Source organism: Bubalus kerabau, chromosome 4, assembly GCF_029407905.1.
Source record: "Bubalus kerabau isolate K-KA32 ecotype Philippines breed swamp buffalo chromosome 4, PCC_UOA_SB_1v2, whole genome shotgun sequence".
Taxonomy (NCBI): Eukaryota; Metazoa; Chordata; class Mammalia; order Artiodactyla; family Bovidae; genus Bubalus; species Bubalus kerabau.
The window spans coordinates 162217600-162243016 of record NC_073627.1 but is presented as its reverse complement, the minus strand read 5'-3'; the positions used below and the strand labels follow the sequence as shown (position 1 = coordinate 162243016).

The 25417-nt window shown below is 44.3% G+C and overlaps 1 protein-coding gene across 1 annotated transcript in view; it reads right to left on the bottom strand.

Annotated features, from left to right (window-relative positions):
* Positions 1–22430, bottom strand: part of LOC129650569 (tumor necrosis factor receptor superfamily member 10D-like) — a 28378-nt gene extending 5948 nt beyond the window's left edge. The window contains exon 1 of the mRNA XM_055579194.1: positions 22192–22430. Within this exon, the coding sequence (XP_055435169.1) occupies positions 22192–22362 (171 nt within the window). The 5' untranslated portion in view covers positions 22363–22430. The remainder of the gene's footprint in view (positions 1–22191) is intronic.
* Positions 22431–25417: the final 2987 nt, after the last annotated feature.

The window sequence follows — 25417 nt, the reverse complement described above, 5'->3', positions numbered from 1 at the left end:
GAACAGCATGTGACCCGGTTTTTCATTCAGCGCCAGGCAGGTCCGTGCCTTTGGGAGGCGGGGTCAGGGCACCTCCCACGTGCCCGAGAGACTCAGAATCTGCGTTCCAGCCAGGTCCCAATGCCCCACGGGTTGAAAAAAGGAATGAACCACCTGTCTTCTAACTACTGCCTTCTGCCCACTCCCAGCTTCTGCTCCTCCCCGCCCCGCCCTTCATTGACCAGGGCCCCAAGGAGGCCAGAGAACATGGACAGCCAAGAAGGAGATCCAAGAGGTGCCCTGTACTGTACTGTAGGGGAGTGATGGGTCAACTAAGAAATCTTGAATTGTTAGAAAAATGAGTAGGTTGCCAGACTCACTTGCACTTTCTGAGATTTAAGTACTTAGGAAATGAGACAGACCTGGTGAACCTTTTTGCCCTGGGCCTATCTCATATAAATAGTGTTAATAATCACTTTACTACAGAATTATAAGTAAGTATTTATTTAAAGGCAAAGAATTGTTGTTTAGTTGCTAAGTCATGGCCAACTCTTTTGCGAGCCCATGGACTGTGGCCCGCCAGGCTCCTCTGTCCATGGGATTTCCCATGTAAGAATACTGGAGTGGGTTGCCATTCACTTCTCCAGGGGATCTTCCCGACCCAAGGATGGAACTCAAGTCTCCTGCATTGGCAGGTGGATTCTTTACCACTGAGTCACCAGGGAAGCCCCCAAAGGCAAAGGATACACACCATATTTTCCTGTTGTGAACTCTACTTTTCAAAGATCTGAAGTATCATTAACATGGTTTATAAGTTTACTTTTGTCACTTTTATTTTATAAACCTGAAGTTCTACCCAACAGAACATTTTGGAGTCTGGTGAATAACTCCCCGCCCCAATATAAGTGGCATCCAGGAGAAAGAAGGTGGCCTGGCTGTGACTATGTAGTTGAAACACTTTATTTGCAGATGAATACATCCACCAAGTCCTATTTTATGTTAACAACTCTGAATGTCTCTGATTTCACAAACTGGGCTCACCATTCACATTGAGGCAATGCAGCACTTCCTATCATCAGGCTCAGGGAAGGGTCCAGGTCACCCTGGACTGTCCCATCTCCCTAGTTTGCCAGGATCAACAAGTTACCAAATCAGGATTTCCCTGGTGCTTCAGTGGTTAATAATCTGCCTTCCAATGCAGGGATCTCCAGTTTGACCCCTGATGCTGCTAAGTCGCTTCAGTCGTGTCCAACTCTGTGCGACCCCATAGATGGCAGCCCACTAGGCTCCCCCGTCCCTTGGATTCTCCAGGCAAGAACACTGGAGTGGGTTGCCATTTCCTTCTCCAATGCATGAAAGTGAAAACTGAAAGTGAAGTCGCTCAGTCGTGTCCAACTCTTTGCGACCCCATGGACTGCAGCCTACCAGGCTCCTCCGTCCATGGGATTTTCTAGGCAAGAGTACTGGAGCGGGGTGCCATCGCCTTCCCCGAAAATCCCACATGCCTCAGGCTACTGAGCTGGCACACCCCCAACTACTGAGTCCTGCCCTCCACAACTAGAGAGTGCATGCACTACAAGGAAAGAAACCCACAGGATGGAAGGAAGATCCCCCCTGCTGAAACAAAGACCCAAGGCAGACAAATCAATAAATACTGGCATTTAAATAAAATCTATTTTTAAAAAGGTAGCATACTGCCTTTGATGGTACCTAAAAAGGTAGCATTCACTCCTCAGGGTTCCCAGTATCTTCTTCTACTCTTCCTCTCACCTCCCAGAGGGTCTCTGATATGTATGAGCTCTTCCCATGGACTCCATACTGCTGTTCCCGAGCCCAAGTCTGTCCCCCATACTTCACTGGTGCTGGGCTCTCTATCCTACGAGGGTGTGAGTACTTACGACAGCAAGGCAAGTACAAATAGTTTGCTTTTTAAAAAAAGGTTCCATCAAAGTCTGTTACAGCACCTTTCAGATTTAGTCATGCAACATAAAAGAGAAAGGAACCCTTATTATGAAAACCTCTTCCACTGAAAGGAATAATCTACTCACAGGTGAGCCTGGTTCCAAAAGGAGTTAAATCCCTCTCTGCCTTTGCTTTCTGGACAGGAAGCACCACAGGCCTGCTTCCTGTCAGAATGTCGCAGACTGGAAACAAGGGTATTTGTCTTGGGCTGCTGGGCAGCCCTGGGAGGTGTTCTCAAAGTTGACCCCCTCAGAAGCCTGGTGGGGGCCCAGGGTGGGGAAGAGCTTTTGTATGTGTTGTTTGTCACAGCAGTGCCCCCCGCCAGACCCTGTATTGGATTGTTTCTTTCTTTTTTTTAATTGTGGACCAGAATACCAACATGTCCACTAAGAGCTCTGAGTTCTGATCATCCAGAGTCAATAAATCCCTGTGTGACTTGAGGAAAGTTTGGGGTTTTGTTTGGAAAAATTTTTTTAATTAATTAATTTATTTCTGGCTGTGCCAGGTCTTCATTGCTGCGCACTGGCTGTTCTCTAGTTGAGGAGAGCAGGGGCTACTCTCCGGTCCTGGTGGGCAGGCTTCTTATTGCCGAGGCTTCTCTGGTTGTGGAGTACAGGCTCTAGAGCGCAGGCTTCAGAAGTTGTGGTGCAGAAGCTTAGTTGCCTCAAAGCATATGGAATCTTCTCGGAGCAGGGATCGAATCCCTGTCCCTGCTTTGCCAAGCAGACTCTTAACCCCTGGACCACCAGGGAAGTCGGAGAAAGATTTTTGTTTGTTTCATTTTATTTTTTGGCTGCCTTATGGCATGTGGGAACTTAGCTCCATGAACAGGGAGCAAACTTGTGCCCCTGCAGTGGAAGCACAGAGTCCTAACCACTGGACACCGGGGAATCCCCGTGTTTTGTTTTTAATTTAAAAATTTAAAAAAAAAAAAATGTACACTTTGTCCCTTGACCCCTGAGGCCTGAGGCAGGTCTTTTGGTAACAGTCCAACTAGGGGAGAGGGGAGTCTAAGCTGGTCCTGGGGAGGGGAGCTGCCAGAGAGAACCCAAGGCAGATTGGATGCAACTGATGACTCGGGCGGGTGGAGGTCCTGTGAACCCCCAGCCTCATCACCTACCATGACACTGAGAACCAAGAGGAAGCAAGAGACATTTTAACCAGCCCCCCAAAACCCTCCCCTGTCCCTGTGCTAAAGCCTGCAGTCATGCACTCTCTTGAGTCGGTTAACTCTCAGTTTACATCCAGTCCTTTTTCCTTTTCTTTTTGCCTTTTGATCCTCTTCACCCATTTCTCCCACCCCACCCTGCTGCCTCCTACTTCTGGCAGCTATCAATTTGTTCCCTGTATCTCTGAGCTTGATTTTTCTTTAAGATTTCACATATAATAGAGATTATATTGTAGTTGCTTTCTCTGTCCTGTTTATTTCACTTAGCATAATGCCCTCAAGGCCCATCCATGTTGTCACAGATGTGTCTTCTTCAATGTCCTCTTTTCAATATGCATATCTTTCACCTCCTTGGTTAAATCTATTCCTAGAAATTTTATTCTTTTTGATGCAACTGTAAATGACATTATTTCCTTAATTTCTCTTTCTGCTGGTTTATTATTAACATAAAGAAATACAATAGGTTTTTTCATGCTGATTTTGTATCCTGTAGCTTTATTGAATTCATTTATTCTAAGAGTTTTTGATGGAGTCTTGAGGGTTTTCTATATATAATATCATGTATCTGAGAATAGTGACAGTTTTACTTCTTGGTTTCCTATTTGGATGCCTCTTTTCCTTGCCTAATTCCTCTGGCTAGGACTTGCAGTACTATGTGGATAAAAGTTGTCAGTGGGGCATCCTTGTCTTTTTCCTGATCTTAGGGGAAAAGTTTTCAGATTTCCTGTGAATTATGCCACTCAGAGCACTTCCAGATAAGGAAGACACCTCTAGATCAGCAAAGGGTACTTCTTATTGCCCTTTTGTTACAATCAAAAAATGTCAAACAAGATTCAAATACCACTAGGCTTCTCTCAGAGCTCTCTTGTGAAGGAGTTATGCTTTCAAAAGCCCAGTCACATGTGGGATCCTCCCCTTTTGAGGAAGGACACAAGAAGACACCAGAATGCATGCGCTTTGGAGGGAGAAGTCATTGTAACCGCCATTACTCTTTCTCCTGGGGAAGTTGAGAATGGTATGGGTGACGTCATGTGTCACCCCATCACCTTTTTGGGGCATCTTTTCATGGGCGATTTTTCCCTGTCCTTAGCTGCAGTCAAGAGCCAAACAGGACAGTGCTGGAGAGAGATTGCTCATAGGAACCTTTATGTATTATCTGAGTGTTGCCATAATGGTATGTTTATTTTCTATAACCGTTAGTGTTAGTTGCAATCTTGCTCAACTCTTTGCGACCCTATGGACTATAGCCTGCAAGGCTCCTCTGTCTATGGGATTTCCCAGTCAAGAATACTGGAGTGGGTTGCCTTTCCCTCCTCCAGGGGATCTTCCTGACGCAGGCATTGAACCCAGGTCTCCTGCATTGCAGACAGATTTTTTACCATCTAAGCCACCAGGGAAGCCAGGAAATGCAGGTCCCTGCTTTCCGCTACAGACCAGGGCATACAGGATGGGGGTGAGCTTTGTCTGGACCACTTCCCTTCCACGGGGTCTTCCCTCCCTACGGTGATGACATTCCCCCTCTGAGGATCTCATGCTCCCTCTGAAGGTGTGAACACTCTGCCAGGGTCTGCCCTCATTCACCTGCAGAATTCTGAAGAGCTCTGTACAGACCTGCCCCTGTCCCGGCCCAAACATAAAACCCTCTGACTTCTCAACTCCAGTCCTGGGCCTGACTTTTCTCCATCATGGGGCAGAACAAGTACATGGAATCAATTGTGAGCAACCCTGACATCATAGCTCCCCCAATCTCCAGACCGAAATGAACAAACTGTTGGTAAGAACCAAAACAGTGCGTGGGTATTTGTGTGTGTGTGTGTGTGTGTGTGTGTGTGTGTAGAAAAAAATACCACTCTAGGTTAACCCAGATATTCTATTTCTTCTAGGAAGCCTCATGTTCTAGTAAGAAGATGATCAAGAATCTAATATAATCTATTTTCAAATATATTCACAAGTTCTTGGCTCTCAGGATGCTGGTGATTGAGGTTTTTGGGAGAAAGGGTGGTTGAAGGGCTCCAACATAACAACAGTTACATGCCATCTTGGGAATGCACTTCTCTTCTCACGGTTATCTTCCTGTCAGAGACAGCCCCACAGGAGATGTAGTGTCCATGTTGGGGTGGGGAGATTAGGGAAAAAGTGAAATGTCAGGAAAAAAGGTACAGAGCTGGAGGATGGGAGTTTCCTACTGTGAGCTGTCACAGGACATCTGGTGCTGGTTTGGAGGAAAGCGGGGATAAATGAGCAGGAGCAGACTGTGGAGCAGAGGAGAGATGGCACTGGAGGACTGTGGGGGATTAAAACAGCAGGTTGTGCTCCCATGGCTTCAGGGTGAGGCAGAGGGGCCAATGGGCAGGGGCAGAAGGGCAGCCCCTGGGAGTGGATACAGCTCTGTACTCAGCACCTTGGCTTTGGGAAGGGGACAGAAACCTGACTGTGGAGCCTCCCAGCAACTCAAAAGGGAGAACAGCTAGGCCCTAAGGTCCACGAGAGGAAAAAAAAAAAACAAAAAAAACGGGTCTCTGTGAGGTTGCAGGGCTGAGTCACCAGGCCTACTGAGAAGGATACAGAAAGGCCAGTGGGGACAGAAAGAGAAGGTGGCCCCGGAGTGGCAGGAGGCTCACAAGTGAGGGGCCACAGAAGGACCCCAGCAAGCAAGATACCTTCCTGACAGCTGTCACAGCCAGTCTGCACCTCCAGGAGCCTAGCAGGCCCAGGTGCAACCCAGAGACACCACTGGGGCAGGCTGTGGGGAGTCAGGCCCGGCTGGGGCCCCTTTCCCAGGGGAAGGGCAGGGAGGAGATGGACGGAGGAGAGGCTGAATTCCAGCCTCCAAGAAACCTGGTGCCTGGAAATCTTGAGTCAGAGCAGGAGACACACCCATGCAGGCATAAAGAGGGGAAGGAAGGAGTGAATCACCCAGCAAGAACATACACCCCTGCCCCTGTGCCACTCACAGCTTCTCCAGAGGAGACTGCAAGGAGGGGGAGGAAAGTACACACATGCTTCTTTTTATATAAAGTTATGTATTTAGGTCATGGATTCATGAATACATGAGTCTCTTCTAGCTAGTGGATAATTAGCTATTTCTTGTATTGTTTGATAATATCAACAAACTCTTCAAAGGGATCTCCAATTGTTTCCCTTTCTAGGAGAAGAGATAAACCAGGGACTCGGTGCTTTCTTTAGGAAATGCACATGCAGAGGCTATCTGTCCTGTGTTCTTTTCCTTTCTTCTACCGGTCAATTGCACAGTTAAACACGTGTAGTGTGGATTTTTCACTTCAGCTATTTGACTTTTCAGCCCTACAATTTTGTGTTGATTCCTTTTCATAGTTTCTATTTTTACAGACCATTCCCTGCAGTAATCCGCACTCCTTAAGTATCTGCTCCAGCTTTGATAACTGTATGCAGCTGAGTAGCCATCACCCAGTCAAGACACAGAACACTCCCAGCACCCCACACAGTCTCTTCTGCCCCAGTAGTCCTTTCCCACCCACCCCATCAGGACAGGCACTCCATCCCAGGATATATGTGACTCAAATGAGGACTATATATGAGGGCACTTAGGAAAACGGAAGTAATAGTTATTCAACAAGTGCGGAGATGCTTTGCACCGTTATCAGTAGTCTAAATAAGGAAATGAAAGCATGCGATAGTCTCCAGGGAAGGTGAAAAGATAAAATTAAGTACCAATTTTGATTTTTTGAAACCATCTCAAAACAGGAGGCTGCATCCACAATGATAAGAATTTCTACATGAAACTAGGATCCAACCTCATTCTTTTCTTAAAACTTAATTTAGGACTTCCCTGGGAGCACAATGGATAAGAATCTGCCTGCCAATGCAGGGGACACAGGCTCGATCTCTGGTGCAGGAAGATCTCATATGCTGTGGAACGACTAAGCCCATGCACCACAACTACTGAGCCAGAGCTCTAGAGCCCTCGAACTGCAACTAATGAGCCCAAGTGCTGGAACTACTGAGGCTGCGTGCCCGGTGCCCATGCTCCCTAATAAGAGAAGCCACTGCAATGAGAAACCTGGGCACTGCACTGAAGAGCAGCCCCTGCTCACTGCAACTAGAACAAGCCCGCGTGCGGCAATGAAGACCTACCGCAGCCAAAAATATAAATAAATAAATGGATCATATGAAATTTTTTTTCACAGTTAAGAAAATAAAACAAAGAAAGACCCACAGCATCAGATCAAAGCTACTGAATTCTAGGAACCAAAGCTGGATGCACCTGTGCCCAAGTGTGTGTGTAGCTGGGTTACAGTAAAAATACACTTGTATATTTACAAATACAAAATATGCTTCGTGGGTTGACCCAGATTCTACTCTTCTAGAAAGTCACCTACTAACGTCATCAGAAAACATATATGGTTTTATTTTCAAATATATTCAATGTAATAATTTTGAAAAAAATCAGAAATGTTTAGTTTTAGGAGGATTATTACTAAATATTATAACCACCACACAGTGGAATACATGCAGCCTTTATTCAATCATTCAACAACCATAGGAGCACCCGCTCTGTGCTGCCTGCTTTAGGTTTCAGGAATATATTGACAGCTAGTGAAAACAAGACAGGTGATAAATAACATAACATCTCTTAGAGCAACCAGTCTACCACAGCTGGCTCCCTTCCCCTCCATGAACCTGATCTCCCTCCTTTACCACTTCCTCTTGGGGCACAAGATGGGACCAGAACGGCCTTTTCCTGTTTCTACTGCAGTCCTGGGCAAGCAGAAGGGCCAGGGCCCCACAAGGTCCACCACACGCTCATCAGCATGGACTCTGTTGCTTTTCTAGCTTTAGTTTCATTACTTTCTGTTCTAATCTGTACTATTTCCTTCCTCTGTTTACTTTACCTTTAGTATGTTCTTCATTTTCTAGTGTGTCACTCAATAGTATTAGGTTATTGATTTGAGATTTTTCTTCTTCCTGAATGCAGTCATTTATAGGCATAAATTTCTTTCTAAGTTTTCAGCTGCTTTAGCTATATCCCATAAGTGTTGGTATACGGTATCTTCAATTTCATTCATCTTAAAAGATTTTACAATTTCTTTTTTGATATCTTCTTTGACTAATTGGTTATTTGAAAGTGTGTTGTTTAAATTTTATCATAGCTGTGAAGTTCCCCAATTCCTTCCTGTTTGTGATTTCTAATTTCATTCCATTGTGGTGGGAGGGTATGTGTTCTATTATGGCTCTCCTTTTAAATATATTGATATTTGTTTTATGAGCTAGTATATGGTTTATTCTGGAGAATGTTCCATGCACACTTGAGAAGAATGTATTTTGTTATTGACTGGAGTATTCAATAGATGTCTGTTGGTCTAATTGTTTTATAATGTTGTTCAAGTCGACTATTTTCCCGTTGATCTTCTTTCGGTTTATTATGAATCCTTACAGATTAAGGAAATTACATTTCTAAGTGTGATTTGTGTTCTGAGTACTTTTTTTCTAGTTTGTTTTTATCTTTGTCATGATTTCTTCCCTTTGGCTTTCTTCTTAATTTTTATATAGCTTTGGGCAAGTTTTATAATTTGTTTTCATACTGAAGAAGTTCTTCCCCTCTCCAAAGTGGTAAGACATTTTTTCTCATATTTTTGCAGTACTCTTCTGGTTTCATATATTACAATTCATTCATTGATCCACCTACTTTTAATTATCCAATAAGAGGGGCATGAGGAAGAAACATCATTCTTTTTCAGAAGGCATCCTAGTTGCTGTATCATCATTATTGAAGAGTGAATTTTTTATCATTAATAGGAAGTGTCATCACCATAACACATTATTAAGGAAAGGTTTTAAAGGTTGGGTTTTTTTAAGAGCATCTTAATTATTAATAAATATGAATTACATGAGAGAGACAGATCCTGCAAGGAAGACTGAGGTCATCTGAAGGAGGAGAGCCCGGGAGGTGAAGGTCAAGCCTAGGGACATGGGGTCCCGGGTTGTGACAGCTCTTCCACGTCTTCAGCTCAGTTCCAGATCACAGAGCCCCTTCCTGTGGGTCACTGTTTGATTCGCTACAGGTCGGACCCATTTTTCCTCTTGTTTTCCCGCCAGAGCCCAATGGCATGAGCTTTGTTTGAAGGCTCTTCCCTCATCACTGTATTTTGTCTGTGCCTCTTTGTGTCTCTTAATGACTAGGAGCTCCTTGAGAACCAGAATTAGGACTTCCTTCTCTAAGTTCTAGAGGCCCAGGTGGTGCTGTTCAATAGAGTAATCACCAGGTCCTTATGGGAATGGAGCACTTCAAACAACTTCTCTGAATCAAGATGTGTTGCAAATGAAAAATACATTCTGAATTTCAAAGACAGTATTTAAGAAAAAAAGTCCAGCAATGTTTTATATTGATTGTTGTTGTTTAGTCACTAAGTCATGTCCAACTGTTTGCGACCCCATGGACTGTAGCCTGCCAGGATCCTCTATCCATGGGATTCTCCAGGCAAGAATACTGGAGTGGGTAGCCACTGCCTTCTCCAGGGGATCAGGGGATCATTCCCTTCTCAGGGGATTTTCCCGACCCAGGGGTGAAACCTGGGTCTCCCGTGTGGCAGACAGATTCTTTACCATCTGAGCCACCAGGGAAACTCCTGAGCTTCCCTGTACCCCATTTTCTCCCCTCTTCCTATAGAGCCCCAACCGCCCCCAGGCTTTCCCATGCTGGTGGGGTCTTCTGGGGCTGCAGAGGCCCCTCCTTATCCGACTGTGTGGCCCCACACTGCCCCTTGCAGTGTCCATCACCACACCTCTTCAACACATTTCCCCTTAGGCCAAGCTAGCTTCTCCACTGGGCACAGCAGGCTGCAGGTTAGAGCCCATGATCCCATCAGTGGCCCACGAAAAATTTTTCGGTATATTTGTAGAATCTAGAGAAATGGTACAGATGAACCTATTGCAGGGCAGGAGGAGAGACACAAATGTATAGGACACACATCTGGACATGGGATGGGGGTGGAGGTGGGGGAGGGAGGGATGGGATGAACTGGGAGATTGGGATTGACATATATACACCGCCACGTGTAAAATAAATAACTAGTGGGAACCTGCTGCATAGCACAGGGAATTCACCTTCATTCTCTGTGATGACCTAGAGGATTGGGGAGGTCCAAGAGGGAGGGCTATGTGTATACATATAGCTGATTCATTTCATTGTACAGCAGAAAATAATACAATATTGTAAAGCAATTATACTCCAATTTTTAAAAAAAATCTTGAAATCATACAAAACTATTTGCATAGAGTTCAGTCTCAGGTATATTCATCTTTATACCTATTGAGTCCTAAATATAATCTTTAATTGTTTTTGTAAGCAAGAAGGGGCCTAGAAAGACCAAAGGTGCTGACAGCAGACAGAAGTCATAATGAGGCCACGAGTGTGCTCCTTCAAGGTTCCCATAAAACCCTGAGCCAACTTGACTGGCCTCACACCCAGCCCTGTTCCCCAGTAGCACCTGAATCTTTCCTATTTAGGGACTTGAAGGTCAATAGTAATTCGCTGTCCTCTGACACTCCAGTGTTGGCTGAGGTTGGCAGGAAGAGTCAACAGGTGGAGGACGAGAGGGCCTCGTATTTAAAGCTTGACTGAAGCATGAAGCTCAGCTTGTGCCCACACCCTTGTGACCCTTGACCTAGATGAGGCCTCCCCTCACAGGACTCCCCCTGCAGCCCAGGGAGGCCAGGGTGGGCCTTGCAGAGGCCCTGCAAGGACAGCTCTGAACACTCAGCAGGAGCCCGGGGGCTGCAGGGCACAAGCCTGGATCCTTTTCCCGCCCAATGAGGGGGAGTGAAGGGATCATGACCTGCAGACAGCAGGAGCCTGTCCCCTCTCCTCTGTCTTGTCAGAAGACCTGGGACAGGAGGTTGCCCCTTCCTTCTCCTCATCCAGCCAGCTGTCCCTGATGGGTCCTCTACGTCATCCCTGTGTCTGTACCCAGGTGCCCTGAGGAAGCTCATGGCCATGGCCTATACCCCCTGGAGCAATGTCAAGTGTGTGGACCAAGAATCAGGTACCCCGGCCCATGAGGAGACTCCCTCTCCCTCCTCAAGCAGTTCACACACACATACACACACTCACACACACACTTTTACAAATAAGCATTATACATAGTGCAAACAAACAAAAAATCAGATTACAGGATCAAATGTTAAGGAACTATCCTCAGGTTTTAAAAGACATTGATCTTTTGTGTATTAACTATAGGGTTTGTTTTGTGAAGCCCAAGAATACTGAAGTGGGTAGCCTGTCCATTCTCCAGGGGAACCTCCCAACCCAGGAATTGAATCGGAGTCTCCTGCATTGCAGGGGAGTCTTTACCAGCTGAGCTACCCAGGAAGCCCCACATATGACAACTTATATCTATAACAGTCTATTTTAAGTTGATAACAAGTGTGACCCCATTCTAAAGCTCATCATTTTTAGTCTCCTACGCCCAACATTGTACATTTTTGATGTCACTTTTCACATCTTTTCATCTTGAATATTCCTTTGTTAATTATTGTAATCATAGTTATTTTTACTGCTTTTGTCTTTAAGCTTCATATTAGCTTTATAAGTAATCAAACCAGTACTGTTACTAAATATTTACCTTCCAGTGAAATTTATTCTTTCTTATCTGTTCTTGTTATTATTTAATGGCTTTTATTTTCAGCTTAAAAAAATTCTTTTAACATCTGTTTTAAGGCCAGTTTAGTGATTAACTCCTTTAGCTTTTGTTTGGTAACCATAACCATAATGTGCTCAGTCATGTCCGACTTTTTGGAGCCCACCAGGCTCCTCTGCCCGTGGAATTTTCCAGGCGAGAATACTGGAGTGAGTTGCCATGTCCTCCTCCAGAGGATCTTCCCCACCCAGGGATGGAACCTGCATCTCCCGAGTCTCCTGAATTGGCAGGCGAGTTCTTTACCACTCTTGACCATTCTTTAGGGCCAGCTGTCTGGAAAACTGTTTCTCTCTCTTCGATTAATGAATAATCACTTTGCCATGTAGAGTATTACTGGTTAGAGGTTTTTTTCCTTTTAGCATTTTGAATATATTGTGCCACTTCCTTCTGACTTGCAATTTTTGTGCTGAAAAGTCTGTTGATAGCCTTATGGGGGTTCCCTTGTATGTAACAAGTTGTTTTTCTCTTGCTGTTTTTAATATTCTCTCCATTATCTTTAACTTTTGACATTTTAATTATAATGTGTCTTAGTAAGGATCTCTTTAAGGCAGCAGCAGCAGTAGCACAAATGATCTCTTTAAGGCCCTTATTTGGAACTTTCTGAGCTTCCTGTATCTAGATGTCTGATTCCTTCCCCACATTAGGTAAGTTTTCAGCCATTATTTAATCAAATAAGTTTTCTGCCCCTTTCTAGTTCTCCTTTGGAGCCCTATAATGCAGTATTGCCCTATAATGTCCTTTAATGTTGTCCCATAAGTTCCTGAAGCTATCTTCACTTGATTTCATTCTTTTTCTTCTCTGATGTTCTGATTGGGCAAGTTCCACTGCTTTGTCTTTTTTTAAAACATTTTGAAAAATATATATTTGTCTATTTGGTTGCATCAGGTCTTAGTTTTGTCACGTGGCTCTTTTGTTGCAGTGCATGGACTCTCAGGTTGTGGTGTGTGAGCTCAGTAGTCGCAGCGTGTGCTTAGTTGCACCGTGGCATATGGGACCTCAGTTCCCTGACCAGGGATTGAACCTACATCTTCTGCATTGCTTTCTGGTAGCTCAGCTGGTAAAGAATCCACTTGCAGTGCAGGGGACCTCAGTTCAATTCCTGGGTCGGGAAGATCTGCTAGAGAAGGGATAGGCTACCCACTCCAGTAATCTTGGGCTTTCCTGATGGCTCATCTGGTAAAGGATCCGCCTGCAATGCGGGAGACCTGGGTTTGATCCTTGGGTTGAGAGAAACCCCTGGAGAAGGGAACGGCTATCCATTCCAGCATTCTGGCCTGGAGAATTTCATGGACTGTATAGTCCAGTTCAGTTCAGTCGCTCAGTTGTGTTCAACTCTTTGCGATCCCATGTATTGCAACACGCCAGGCCTCCCTGTCCATCACCAACTCCCGTTCACTCAAACTCATGTCCATGGAGTCAGTGATGCCATTCAGCCATCTCATCCCCTTCTCCTCCTGCCCCCAATACCTCCCAGCATCAGAGTCTTTTCCAATGAGTCAAATCTTCGCATGAGGTGGCCAAAGACCTGGAGATTCAGCTTTAGCATCAGTCCTTCCAAAGAACACCCAGGACTGATCTCCTTCAGAATGGACTGGTTGGATCTCCTTGCAGTCCATGGGACTCTTAAGAGTCTTCTCCGACACCACAGTTCGAAGGCATCAATTCTCTGGCGCTCAACTTTCTTCACAGTCCAACTCTCACATCCGTACATGACCACTGGAAAAACCATAGCCTTGACTAGACGGACTTTGTTGGCTAAGTAATGTCTCCGCTTTTCAATATGCTACCTAGGTTGGTCATAACTTTCCTTCCAAGGAGTGTCTTTTAATTTCATGGCTGCAATCACCATCTGCAGTGATTTTGGAGCCCCAAAAAATAAAGTCTGACACTGTTTCCCCATCTATTTCCCATGAAGTGATGGGACCAGATGCCATGATCTTCGCTTTCTGAATGTTGAGCTTTAAGCCAACTTTTTCACTCTCCTCTTTCACTTTTATCAAGAGGCTTCTTAGTTCCTCTTCACTTTCTGCCATAAGGATGGTGTCATCTGCATATCTGAGGTTATTGATGTTTCTCCCGGCAATCTTGATTCCAGCTTGTGCTTCTTCCAGCCCAGGGTTTCTCATGATGTACTCTGCATAGAAGTTAAATAAGCAGGGTGACAATATACAGCCGTGACGTACTCCTTTTCCTATTTGGAACCAGTCTGTTGTTCCATGTCCAGTTCTAACTGTTGCTTCCTGACCTGCATACAGTTTCTCAAGAGGCAGGTCAGGTGGTCTGGTAGTCCCAACTCTTTCAGAATTTTCCACAGTTTATCGTGATCCACAGAGTCCAAGGGGTCGCACATAGTCAGACAGGACTGAGTGAATTTCACTTTCACTTTCCCCTGCACTGTAAGCTGGAGTCTTAACCACTGGGCCACCAGGGAAGTTTCCACTGCTTTGTCTTTGAGATGACTGATCCTTTCTTTACTTTACCTAGTCTGCTGCTGAACCCTTCTATTGTTTTTCAGTTCAGTTATTGTATGTTTCAGCTCTGTGGCTTCTATTTGACAGTTTCTTATATTTCCCATCTCTTTGTTGAAGTTCTCACTGTGTTCATCCATTCTTCTCCCCAGTTCAGCAAGCTTCTTTATGACCATTACTTTGAACTCTTTATCAACTAAATTATTTATCTCCATTTCATTAAGGCTTCTTCCTAAGGCTTTATCTCATTTAGTGACTTGGAACAGGTTTCTCTGTTTCTTCATTTTGCTTGACTCTCTGTGTTTCTTTCTATACAGTAGATGAAACCCCCTCTCTCCCAGTCTTGAAGGAGTTGCCTTGTGTAAGAAATGAATTTTTCATTCAGCCTGCTCTTAGTCATCTCTCAAACTCTTGGGATTGTTGAAGCAGCCTACTATATTTTTTAAGAGTTCCCAGTAGTTGAGCATGTGCCAAGACCTGTCCTATTGCAACGGAGCAGGACACTATGGTCCTTGCCCCTCCCCCCACTATGTCCTTTGCCTGCCTCTTGTCTATGGAAAACTTCAGTCCAAGAATAAGTTTCATCAAAGAAGTGAGAAATGCAGAAACTAAAGAAAATAGTCAAAGGAGACCAAACAATAATAATGTAGTCATTAAGCTTAGTCAAGGATCTTTCTTTCTTTCTCAAGGGCTACAGATAATATTCTGAGCCATATCCTGTGAGCTGTCTTTTTTTTTTTTTTAATTAATTTAATTGGAGGCTAACTACAATATTGTAGTGGTTTTTGCCATACATTGACATGAATCAGCCGTGGGTGTACATGTGTTCCTCATCCTGAACCCCCTCTCACCTCCTTCCCCATCCCATCTCTCGGGGTCATCCCAGTGCACCGGCCCTGAGCACCCTGTCTCATGCATCGAACCGAGACTGGAGATCTAGTTAACTATGATAATATACATGTTTCAATGCTATTCTCTCAAATCATCCCACCCTCATCTTCTCCCACAGAGTCCAAAAGTCTGTTCTTTATATCTGTGTCTCTTTTGCTGTCTCCCATACAGGTTATCGTTACCATCTTTCTAAATTCCGTATACATGTATTAGTATACTGTACTGGTGTTTTTCTTTCTGACTTACTTCACTCTGTATAATAGGCTCCAGTTTCATCCACCTCATTAGAACTGATTCAAATGCACTCTTTTTAATAGCTGAGTAAGATTCCATTGTGTATATGTACCACAGCTTTCTTATCCATTCATCTGCTGATGGACATCTAGGTTGCTTCCGTGACCTAGCTATTGTAAACAGTGCTTCGATGAACATTCGAGTACACATGTCTCTTTCAATTTTGGTTTCCTTGGTGTGTATGCCCAGCAGTGGGTTGCTGGGTCATATGGCAGTTCGATTTCCAGTTTTTAAAGGAATCTCCACCCTGTTCTCCATAGTGGCTGTACTAGTTTGCATTCCCACCAACAGTGTAAGAGGGTTCCCTTTTCTCCACACCCTCTCCAGCATTTATTGTTTGTGGACTTTTTGATAGCAGCCATTGTGATCCGTGTGAGATGGTATCTCACTGTGGTTTTGATTTGCATTTCTCTGATAATGAGTGATGTTGAGCATCTTCATGGTGAGCTGTCTTACAGATACTGAAACCCCAAGTGGGGAAGTTAACTACATGATGACCAGACTGTACCCAGGATATGAGCTGCCACAATTCCAAGAACTGGCCTCAGAGAAATGGAAACAAATGGACCCTGGAACTGGACCTAAAACAATTAAGATGATGTTGGTCAGACCACCGATGATCAATTTGAAGATGACTATCAGAGCTGACTCTGCTGTTTCTGTATGTGGCTCCCTCCTCACTTCTGTCTATAAAAGCTCTTGCCCACAGGTTGCCGGTGGGGGCGGGGAGTCGGCCTTCAGAGAGATGTTCACCACTCTCGCCCCCCAGTTGTCCGCATCTGAAATAAAGCAAACTTTCCTTACCACCAACCTGGACTGTTTATTGGCTTTTGGGCAGAGAGCAGCCAGACCTACACACACACTTGCAGTAACACTATCCCAAAGAGGAAGATCTCAGTGCCTAGATTCAGGTTGACTGGAAGTCAGCCACATACACACACAAAGAAATTTACAGGCCAATATTCTTGATGAACACAAATGCAAAAGTCATCAACAAAATATTAGAAAGCTGAATTCAACAATACATTAAAAGGACCATACAACATAATCAGTGGGATTTATTCTAAGGATGCAAACTATGGTTCAAAATTTACAAATAAAAAAAAAAATCACAGTCAATGTGATATACCACATTAGTAAAATGAAGAACAAAAGTCATATGATCATCTCAATGGGTACAAAAAAAGCATTTGACAAATTCAATATTGATTTATGATAAAACTCTCAACAAAGCAGACATAGAGTAAATACACCTCAACAAATAAAACCCTATGTGACAAGGCCACAGCAAACACCATATTCCATAGTGAAAAGCTGAAATTATCTCCTCTAAGATCAGGAACAAGATAAAGACACTCACTTTTGTCATCTTTATTTAACATAGTATTAGAAGTCCCAGCCAGAGCGATTAGGTAAGAAAAAGAAATAAAAAGCATCCAACTTGGAAAGGAGGAACTAAAAGTGTCACATTTTGCAGGTGACATGATATTATGTATAGAAAATGCTAAACACTCCATTGAAAAAAAACCTCTTAAGACTAATAAATGAAGCCAGTATAGTTACAGGATATAAACATCAATATGAAAACATATGGTGCATTTCTTTACATGAATAACAAACCAGCAGAAAGAGAAATAAGAAAACAATCTAATTTACAGTGGCATCAAAAAAATAAAATTCCTATGAAGAAGTTGAATAAATTTAGCCAAGGAGGTCAAAGACCTGTACATTGAAAACTGCACAAATAAATGGAAAAATAGTCCATGCTTATGGATTTGAATAATCAATATTTGTAAATGTCCATATACCCATAGAAATCTATAGATTCGATGCAATTTTTATCAAAATTTCAATGGCACTTTTCACAGAAATAGGGCAAAGAATTAAACTTTTTACAGAACCATAAAAGACTCTGAAGAGCCAAAGTAATTTTTTAGAAAAGATGAGGAAGGCTGGTGGCATCTTGCTTCTTGATTTCAAACTATGCAAGTGAAAGTGTTAGTCGCTCAGCTGTGTCCAGCTTTGCGATCCCATGGACTGTAGCCAGCCAGGCTCCCCTGTCCATGGAATTTTCCAGGCAAGAATAATGGAGTGGGTACCCATTCCCTTCTCCAAGGGATCTTCCCAACCCAGGGATCAACTCTGGGTCTCCCCCACTGCAGGCAGATTCTTTACCATCTGAGTCACCAGGGAAGCCCTGTATTGGAAAGGGAGAGTCTTAACCACTGGACCACCAGGGAAGTTCCTTAATGAAGGGTTTTTGCGTGTATAATAGATGTTAGTCAGTATTTTTTTTTTTTGGTAATGTCATTGTAAGTTTTAGATACCAGGGTTGTGCTGGCTTTATAAAACAGTGAAGAACTGTTGCCTGTTCATATTTTCTGAAAGAATTTGTATAAGACTGATATTATTTTTTCTATGAATATTTATAGAATTCCTCAATGAAACTACATGGGCCTGCAGTTTTCATTGCTGTAAGATTTTAAGTGATGAATTCTAATTCATAAAAAGATATAGGATTAATCAGATTTTCTTTTCATCTTGTATCTGTTTTGCTAAGTAGTATTCTCAAGGAATTTGTCCATTTTATTCAAGTTGTCAAATTTATTTGACATTAAATTATTCCTAAGTTCCCCTTATTGTCCTTTCTATGGCTGCAGAGTTTGTTATAATATCTTATCATTAATTGTTGATACTGGTATTTTTTGTTTTTTTGGCCTTTTTTCTTTTAAAATTTGGTTTGTTAATTTTGTTAATCATTTCAGAGAATCAACACTTGGTTTGTCAATTCCTTTCATTATTTGTATTCTATTTCATTGATTTCTACTCATATTATTATTTTTTCCCTATTCTTCTGAGTTTAATTTACACTTATTTTATGGTGATTTAAAAATGTGAATCTTCAGGTCGCTTTTTTTTCTTTACTTTAAAAAAATTTTACTCCCCACTTCTCCCAACCCCCTATTCTTTTTAATAGAACATCTTTAATTGGAAGAGCTTCCCAGGTGGCACCAGTGGTAAAGAACCCACCTGCCAATGCAAGAGACTTAAAGAGATGTGGGTTCAGTCCCTGGGTCGGGAAGATTCCCAGGGGGAGGACACAACAACCCACTCCATTCTTGCCTGGAGAATCCCTTGGACAGAGGAGCATGGCGAGCTACAGTCCATAGGGTTACAAAGGCTAGGACACAACTGAAGTGACTTAGCATGCACTCACACTTTAATTCCGAGAAGGTGATGGCACCCCACTCCAGTACTCTTGCCTGGAAAATCCCATGGACGGAGGAGCCTGGTAGGCTGCAGTCCATGGGGTCACTAAAGAGTCGGACACGACTGAGTGACTTCACTTTCACTTTTCACTTTCATGCATTGGAGAAGGAAATGGCAACCCACTCCAGGGTTCTTGCCTGGAGAATCCCAGGGATGGGGGAGCCTGGTGGGCTGCCGTCTATGGAGTCGCACAGAGTCGGACATGACTGAAGCGACTTAGCAGCAGCAGCAGCGGTAGCACACTTTAATTGAAAACTGCAGTTTAAGCACTGTGTTAGCAGCTTTTCACAAGTTTCCACTTAGTATGTATTCATTACTATTTGTTTTTAAATTCAAAAAAAATATTCTTTTGATTTCATCTAAGAACCATAATGATTTGAAGGATGTCGCTTAATATTCAAATTTTGGAGTCCTTTTCTAGAGATCATTCTTGACTAGCAATGTAATTTCATTAAAGTCAGAGAATAGAGTTTATATGATTTCATTGCTTTTAAACTTATTTAGACTTTTTAAATTGTCTAGAATGTGGTCTATCTTAGTGGAAGTACCACATTTCATCAAAAAAGAATGAGTCTTCATTAGATGTTGCAAGCGTGCTCTCTGAATGTCAATTAAATCAAGATGGTTGATTTTTCTTTTTCTTTTTTTTTTAATTTGGTCTCTCTGTGCAGCTTTGAGGATGTTAGTTCCTCAACCAATGAACCTGTTGTGCCCTCCATAAGACAGCAGAGTCCTAACCACTGAACGGTCAGGGGAATTCCCGTTATGGTTAACAGCGTTACTTTTGCTGTTGTTTAGTGGCTAAGTTGTGAGAGACTCTGAGACCCCCTGGACTGTAGCCTGCCAGGCTCCTCTATGGGATATTACAGCAAGCATGCTGGAGTGGGTTGCCATTTCCTCCTCCAGAGGATCTTCCCCAGCCTAGGGATCTAACCTGTGTCTCCTGCATTGGCAGACAGATTCTTTACCGCTGAACCACTGGGGAAGCCCGATAATGTTACTACCCTTTTTCATTTTCATTAAAGGGTGATATGATAGTCCTTTGATTTCATCCATTTTTGCTTTATGTATTTTTAAAGCTCTTTTATTAGGCACAATATATTTATGGTTAAGATGTCTTCCTGATGAATTGACACTTGTAACACTACAAATATACGTTTAAAAAATCTTTGGTAACATCAGATGAAAACTTGAAATAGTCTTCTATGGACCTGGGCAATCCTTCAGCATTGACATTCAGTTATCTCTATTCTGTCCCCAGCTTGCCGGTCACATTTCCCACCACCCAGATCAATACCCTCCATGCCCCTCAGAGCAGGACACAACACTAACATTAGTGCAGGCATCTTAGAACCCACACCACCCACGCATTCAGGGGGAGTCCTGTCTGCAGCCTGCTGAGTAGCCCTGTGCAGGGGCTGTGGGGCACTGGGGACAAGGCGAGGTCCTTGCTTTCCTCAGGGCAGTTCTGGCCACAGGAACCTGAGGCAAAGACAGCGATTCCCGTAAAGTCACCAAGGTGAAAAGAGCTGGAAGGGCTGCAAGGCAGATGTGACAAGACTCCCAGTGGCAGAGAACAGGTGTGGACATGGAGGGAAAAGTCCCACAGTGCCAGGATCACAGACAAGAACGAAGTCAAAGTAACGGGAGTCGGGGGGGGGGTGGGGCTGGGATGGACGAGGAGCAGGCTTCCTGGTGTGTAATGTCCATTTCGGGCTGTTTGAGAGACAAACACTGGGGTGCACCAGGTGCGGTGGAGATGTGAGACTTTGCCACTCACAGACTTGTGGTGTGTGTGTGTGGAGAGTGGGTTGGGGGTGTGAGAGAGAGAGAGAGAGAGGAGGGAGACAGGAGGCCTGCGGTGGAGCAGCAGCGTGGGACAAAAGAGAGAGGGAAACGAGAGAACTTCCCTGGCGGTCCAGTGGTTAGGGTGCCGCACTTTCACTGCGGGGGTCAAGGCTGGATCCTAGGTTGGGAACTAAGATTCCTGCAGCCTTTGAGCCTTGGCCAATTGAAAGAAAGGAACTGAGAACGGAGGATGGGTCGTGGAAGTGTCTTCAGTTCGGCTCAGCAATTTGTCCACAGCTACCAAGCTGGTGAAGTTAGAGCTGAGTCCCGAGTGGGGATTTCCTTTCGTGCTTCTTACCACTTACTTCCCGCAAGTGATGCAATACTGTTAGCTGGGTTTGCAGAGACTAGTTGGACCTTGCTGTGTTCCCATGTGACTTCCCGGAGCTGATGTAACTGTTTTAGGGTCGAGCTTGATTTTCACTATCCCTTGATAGGTCACCCAAAACAACACTACTCTTTCCTCCCTGGGGACAAATGGGCCCTAAAAGCTGCACCGTTTCGTTTTTTTGTTTGTTTTGTTTTGGTTTTTTTTGAACAAAAGATTCTTTAAATTCTATAGTGCTTTACAATTTTCAAGCGATTCACACACAGGATTTCATATAATCTCACAATAACTCTTCTTTTCCCCTCATCCCTATCTTGCCCCTCCCTGCTTCCCTCTCCTCACTGGTAACCACCAGGTTTTCTCTGTATCCCTGAGTCTGCTTCTTTTTTGTGTGTTACTCACTAGTTTGTTGTAATTTTTCTATTGCACGTGCAAGTGTAAGTAACGTGTAAGTAACATCATACAGGGTTTCTCTTTTACTCTAAACCTCATCAGCTGTGACAAAGCCATAGTGTCAGACTTGTTCTCAAGGTCTTCCTGTGCTCTGAGACCTGTTTCTTCTAAGATTGGTGTGGCTGTGGGGTTGTTTTTACAAGTAAAAAGACAGCTAGGTTAACAGTAGACCCTTCCGCCTGGAGTTCAGGGCAGCCATTAAATAGTTTTTTCAGGATGCATGCCACACCTGCTTCAGACTCAAAACAGAAATCAAAAGAACATCTTCAGACCCTTTCCTCCTAAACTAGACAGAGCCCCTGAGGCTAGTCGCCTGATTACTGGGGATTTACCCTGTAAGCCCTGTGGGTTGCTGCGGAAGAAAGTGGAAGGAATTTGCAAAATGACTGACAGCAGCCCAGAAGGGGTGCTGAATGCAAGAGAGGGTGGGAAAGCTACTTTTCTGTACAAATCGAGGGGAAGAATAGATGCGATGAGCATATTCTAGAATCTCAACAAAAAAGGGGAGGGGAGAGGAAAAAGAAGAAGGGACACGGGAGGGAGGAGAGGGGAAGGAAGGGGAGCGGAGAAGCTTGCAAAAGAGTTTTCCATTCTTTTTCCTTTGGAATTTACTTCTGGGACAGCCAGACAAGCCTAGGACCGGGACGGAGAACACAGGCTCTTCTCCCTCTGGGCCCGGGTCGGTCCCGCCAGGCCCTGAACCTGCTCCTTCCCCGCATGCAGCCCACGGTAGATCTCGCTCGGACATGCCCCGGCCGCAGCTGACCCGGGCATGCACACCGCCGGGTCTTTTCCCGCCGCCATTTACCGGCCACCCGGCGCGCGTTCCGGAGTGGTACCCGCGGTGGTACTCACCCACAACACGACACCCATGACGAAGACGAGGTACCCGAACCGAAGTTTGGGGCCACCGGGGCGCCCTGCACCGGCGCTCGAGGAGGCCGGTGCCTTCCGTCCCCGCTGCCGCTTGCGGTCGGGCAGCGTTCGCTGTCGAGGTCCCCGCAGGTTGATGGCAGGCACAGTCATGAGGAATCTTCACGGTCGTCCGTGGAACTTGGAAACCCGCCTCTGATGGCCAGACGTCGGAGCTCCTCTGTATGCCGCCGCGGAGCTCCTCTGTATGCCGCCGCGGAGCTCCTCTGTATGCCGCCGCGGAGCTCCTCTGTATACCGCCGCTCCCGCGCACTGTACTCACGCTTTCAGAGAAAGCAGGCAGAGGTGGCCCCGCCTTGTCTTACTCAGGATGTGCCGGAAAAATAAGAATCTCCGTCTCTCTCTCTAGACGGCGAGTTGAACGCAGCCTGTGCGTGCTCAGTCGCTCAGTCGTGTTCCACACTTTGCTGACCCCATGGACTGCGGCCCACCAGCCTTCTCTGTCCATGGGCTTTCCTAGACAAGAATACTGGAGTAGGTTGCCATTTCCTCCTCCAGGGATCTTCCCGATCCAGGGATGGAACTCTCCTGTCCTGCATCTCTTGCATTGGCAGACGGATTCTTTACCAGGGAGCCACCTGGGAAGGCCGAAGCACGCAGAGTTGGCATTAAAGGTTCTTCTTGAACCGGATCCCTTCTCAGGGGCAACGACCCTCCTGAGCTACCTCTGGTCCTCTGACTACCGCTCTCAGCTTCTGCTCCTCCCAGGCTCATTGACAGTGTGGGTGCAAGGGAGGGGTATCACTGTCTCCAGAGTCACATGGCAGCTCTGTCCCAGGGGAAAGTTGTTGAATCAGAGGTTTGCTCTTAGCATCTTAGTAGCCAGGTGCCTGACTGGAGTAGATACTCAATGAACAGGTGGGTGGACAGAATGAAGGTCACAGAGACGGCCATCGGTGGGCCTGAATTCAGGTCACAAATAGGCTTCGGATGTCCTCCATCACTACCTGTGCGTTGCAGTAATGCCAGGGTCAACGTCTGCCTTTCACACGCAGGACTTCATAGGATCTCCTCTCGACCCTACTGCTCTTGCAGTCAGGCAAGCTAGAGGAATCCACTCCATTCAGCCTTTCTTGGAAATTTTTCTTCCCCGTAGATTCTTTAAAGCCTTTGGGAAACAGAACTGCTGGACGCTAATTGGCATATGAAACCAAACGGGCCAGGAGGAGGAGGTCCCCACGTGGGTCAGGCGCGTCCAGCTGTCCCGAAACATCTGCGCTCTGCTGGACTTAGGTTGTGGGGAGTCCAGTATTGGGTAAGCGGCTCAAGCCTAGGTCCTACAAGGCTAGGGCGACTGTGGGCTGGGGACTGGGCAGGGGAGACACGAACCGGGAGCCTCCAGCTCCACCCTTTTGTATCCGTTTTGTGAGGCCGGTGTGGTAGGAATTAAAATTCCTTTTTCCTCCATATGTTTATCCAGCGGTTCCAATACCATTTATTGAAAACACTTTCTTTTCCCATTGAATAATATTTCTGCCTTTGTTGAAATTCAATTGACCATCTATATGTTCCATTTCTGGACTCTATATTGTGTTCCATGGGTCTATTCATTTTCTGTCCTGTGCCAATACCACGTTACTTGATTGTGTGTGTGTGTGTGCTCAGTCGTGGTCCACTCTTAGCGACCCCATGGACTGGAGTCCGCCAGACTCCTCTGGCTGTGGAATTTCCCAGGCAAGAATACGGGAGTGGGTTGCCATTTGCTTCTCTAAAAGATTTTCTGACACAGGGATGGAGCCGCGTCTCCTGCTGCTCCTGCACTGGCAGGAGGATTCTTCACCAGTAAGCCTCCTGGGAAGCCTGTTGCCTTGATTACCATAGCTTTATAGTGAGTGTTGAAATCAGGTAGTTTAAGTCCTCCAATTGTTCTCTTTTTCCTCTGAAATTGTTTGCGTTTCGATATGTTTTATATAAAATAATTTAAAAAGTCCTGCTGGGATTTTAATCCATATTGCATTGAAAGTGATGATTGACAAGAATTAACATTTTAACAATATTGAGTCTTGCAATCAATGAGATGGTTTTATATTAGACCTTTCTTACTTAATCTTGACAACATTTGGTAAGCTTTCTGTGTACAGATTGTATACATCTTTTTTAAATGCATTCCCAAATGTTTTTGATGTTACTTTCAGTGCAATGGTTGAGATGATTGGTTTTTCTTTTCAGTCCATGGGTCCCAAAGAGTGGGACGTGACTGACTGAGCATGTTTTAGACAGCTTATAATTTCAGCTTGCTTTTTTCCAGTTGGAGAATCTTAGCCTTATAAATGACATGTTTATTCTAGTTACATTCATTGTTGTAGCTTTATTCGGAATATATGATTTGCCACAATTTTTTCATTTTGCCTTTGTTTTTTTAACAATATTTTCACTGGGTATAAATGAGTAATGAGTCAACAGGTTTCTTTCACCACTTTAATTCTTAGCTCCATTGTTTACGTCAGGTCATTCATTGGTCTTTTGAATGCAAAAAAAAATTTTTTTATGCACAAAATTTTCTCTTTGTTACTATGATGTGCCCAGGTGGTGTTTTCTTTATATTTATCTTTCTTTGGGGCTTTCTAAGCTTTTTGAATTTGTAAATTGGTGTTTTGTACTACAGTTGAGAAAATTACGGCCATTTTTTTCCTCATTTGTTCAGTTATTTCTTTTCAGTCTTCGATCCCAAACATATTCCATGGTGTTGTCCCGAAGGTCACCAAGACTCTGTTCCTTGTTTTCTTTCAGTTTTTTTTTAACCTCTGCTCTTCAGATTGAATGCTCTTTAGATCTATCAAATCTCTCTTCAAGTTCACTCATTATGTCTTCTGCAGTGTTCAAACTCTGTTAATAACATTCAAGTGAATTTTTAATTTCAGATAATGGGATTTTCAGTTCTAAAATTTCCTTTTGGTTCTTGTTTTATAGTTATCACTTCTGTGCTGAGATATCCTAACTTTGTTCATTTTAATACTTTTCTACAGGCCAAACATATATTTTAAAGCTCCCCAAAAGAGATTCTATTATGAATTAGAGGTGAGAACCAGTAAAAAGATATAAACTTTACCCGGAAGGAAGAGATATGTAATGGGAAGTATCGGTAGCAGAAAATGTTAAAATCCCTCTGTCCATGGGATTCTCCGAACAAACATACTGGAGTGGGTTG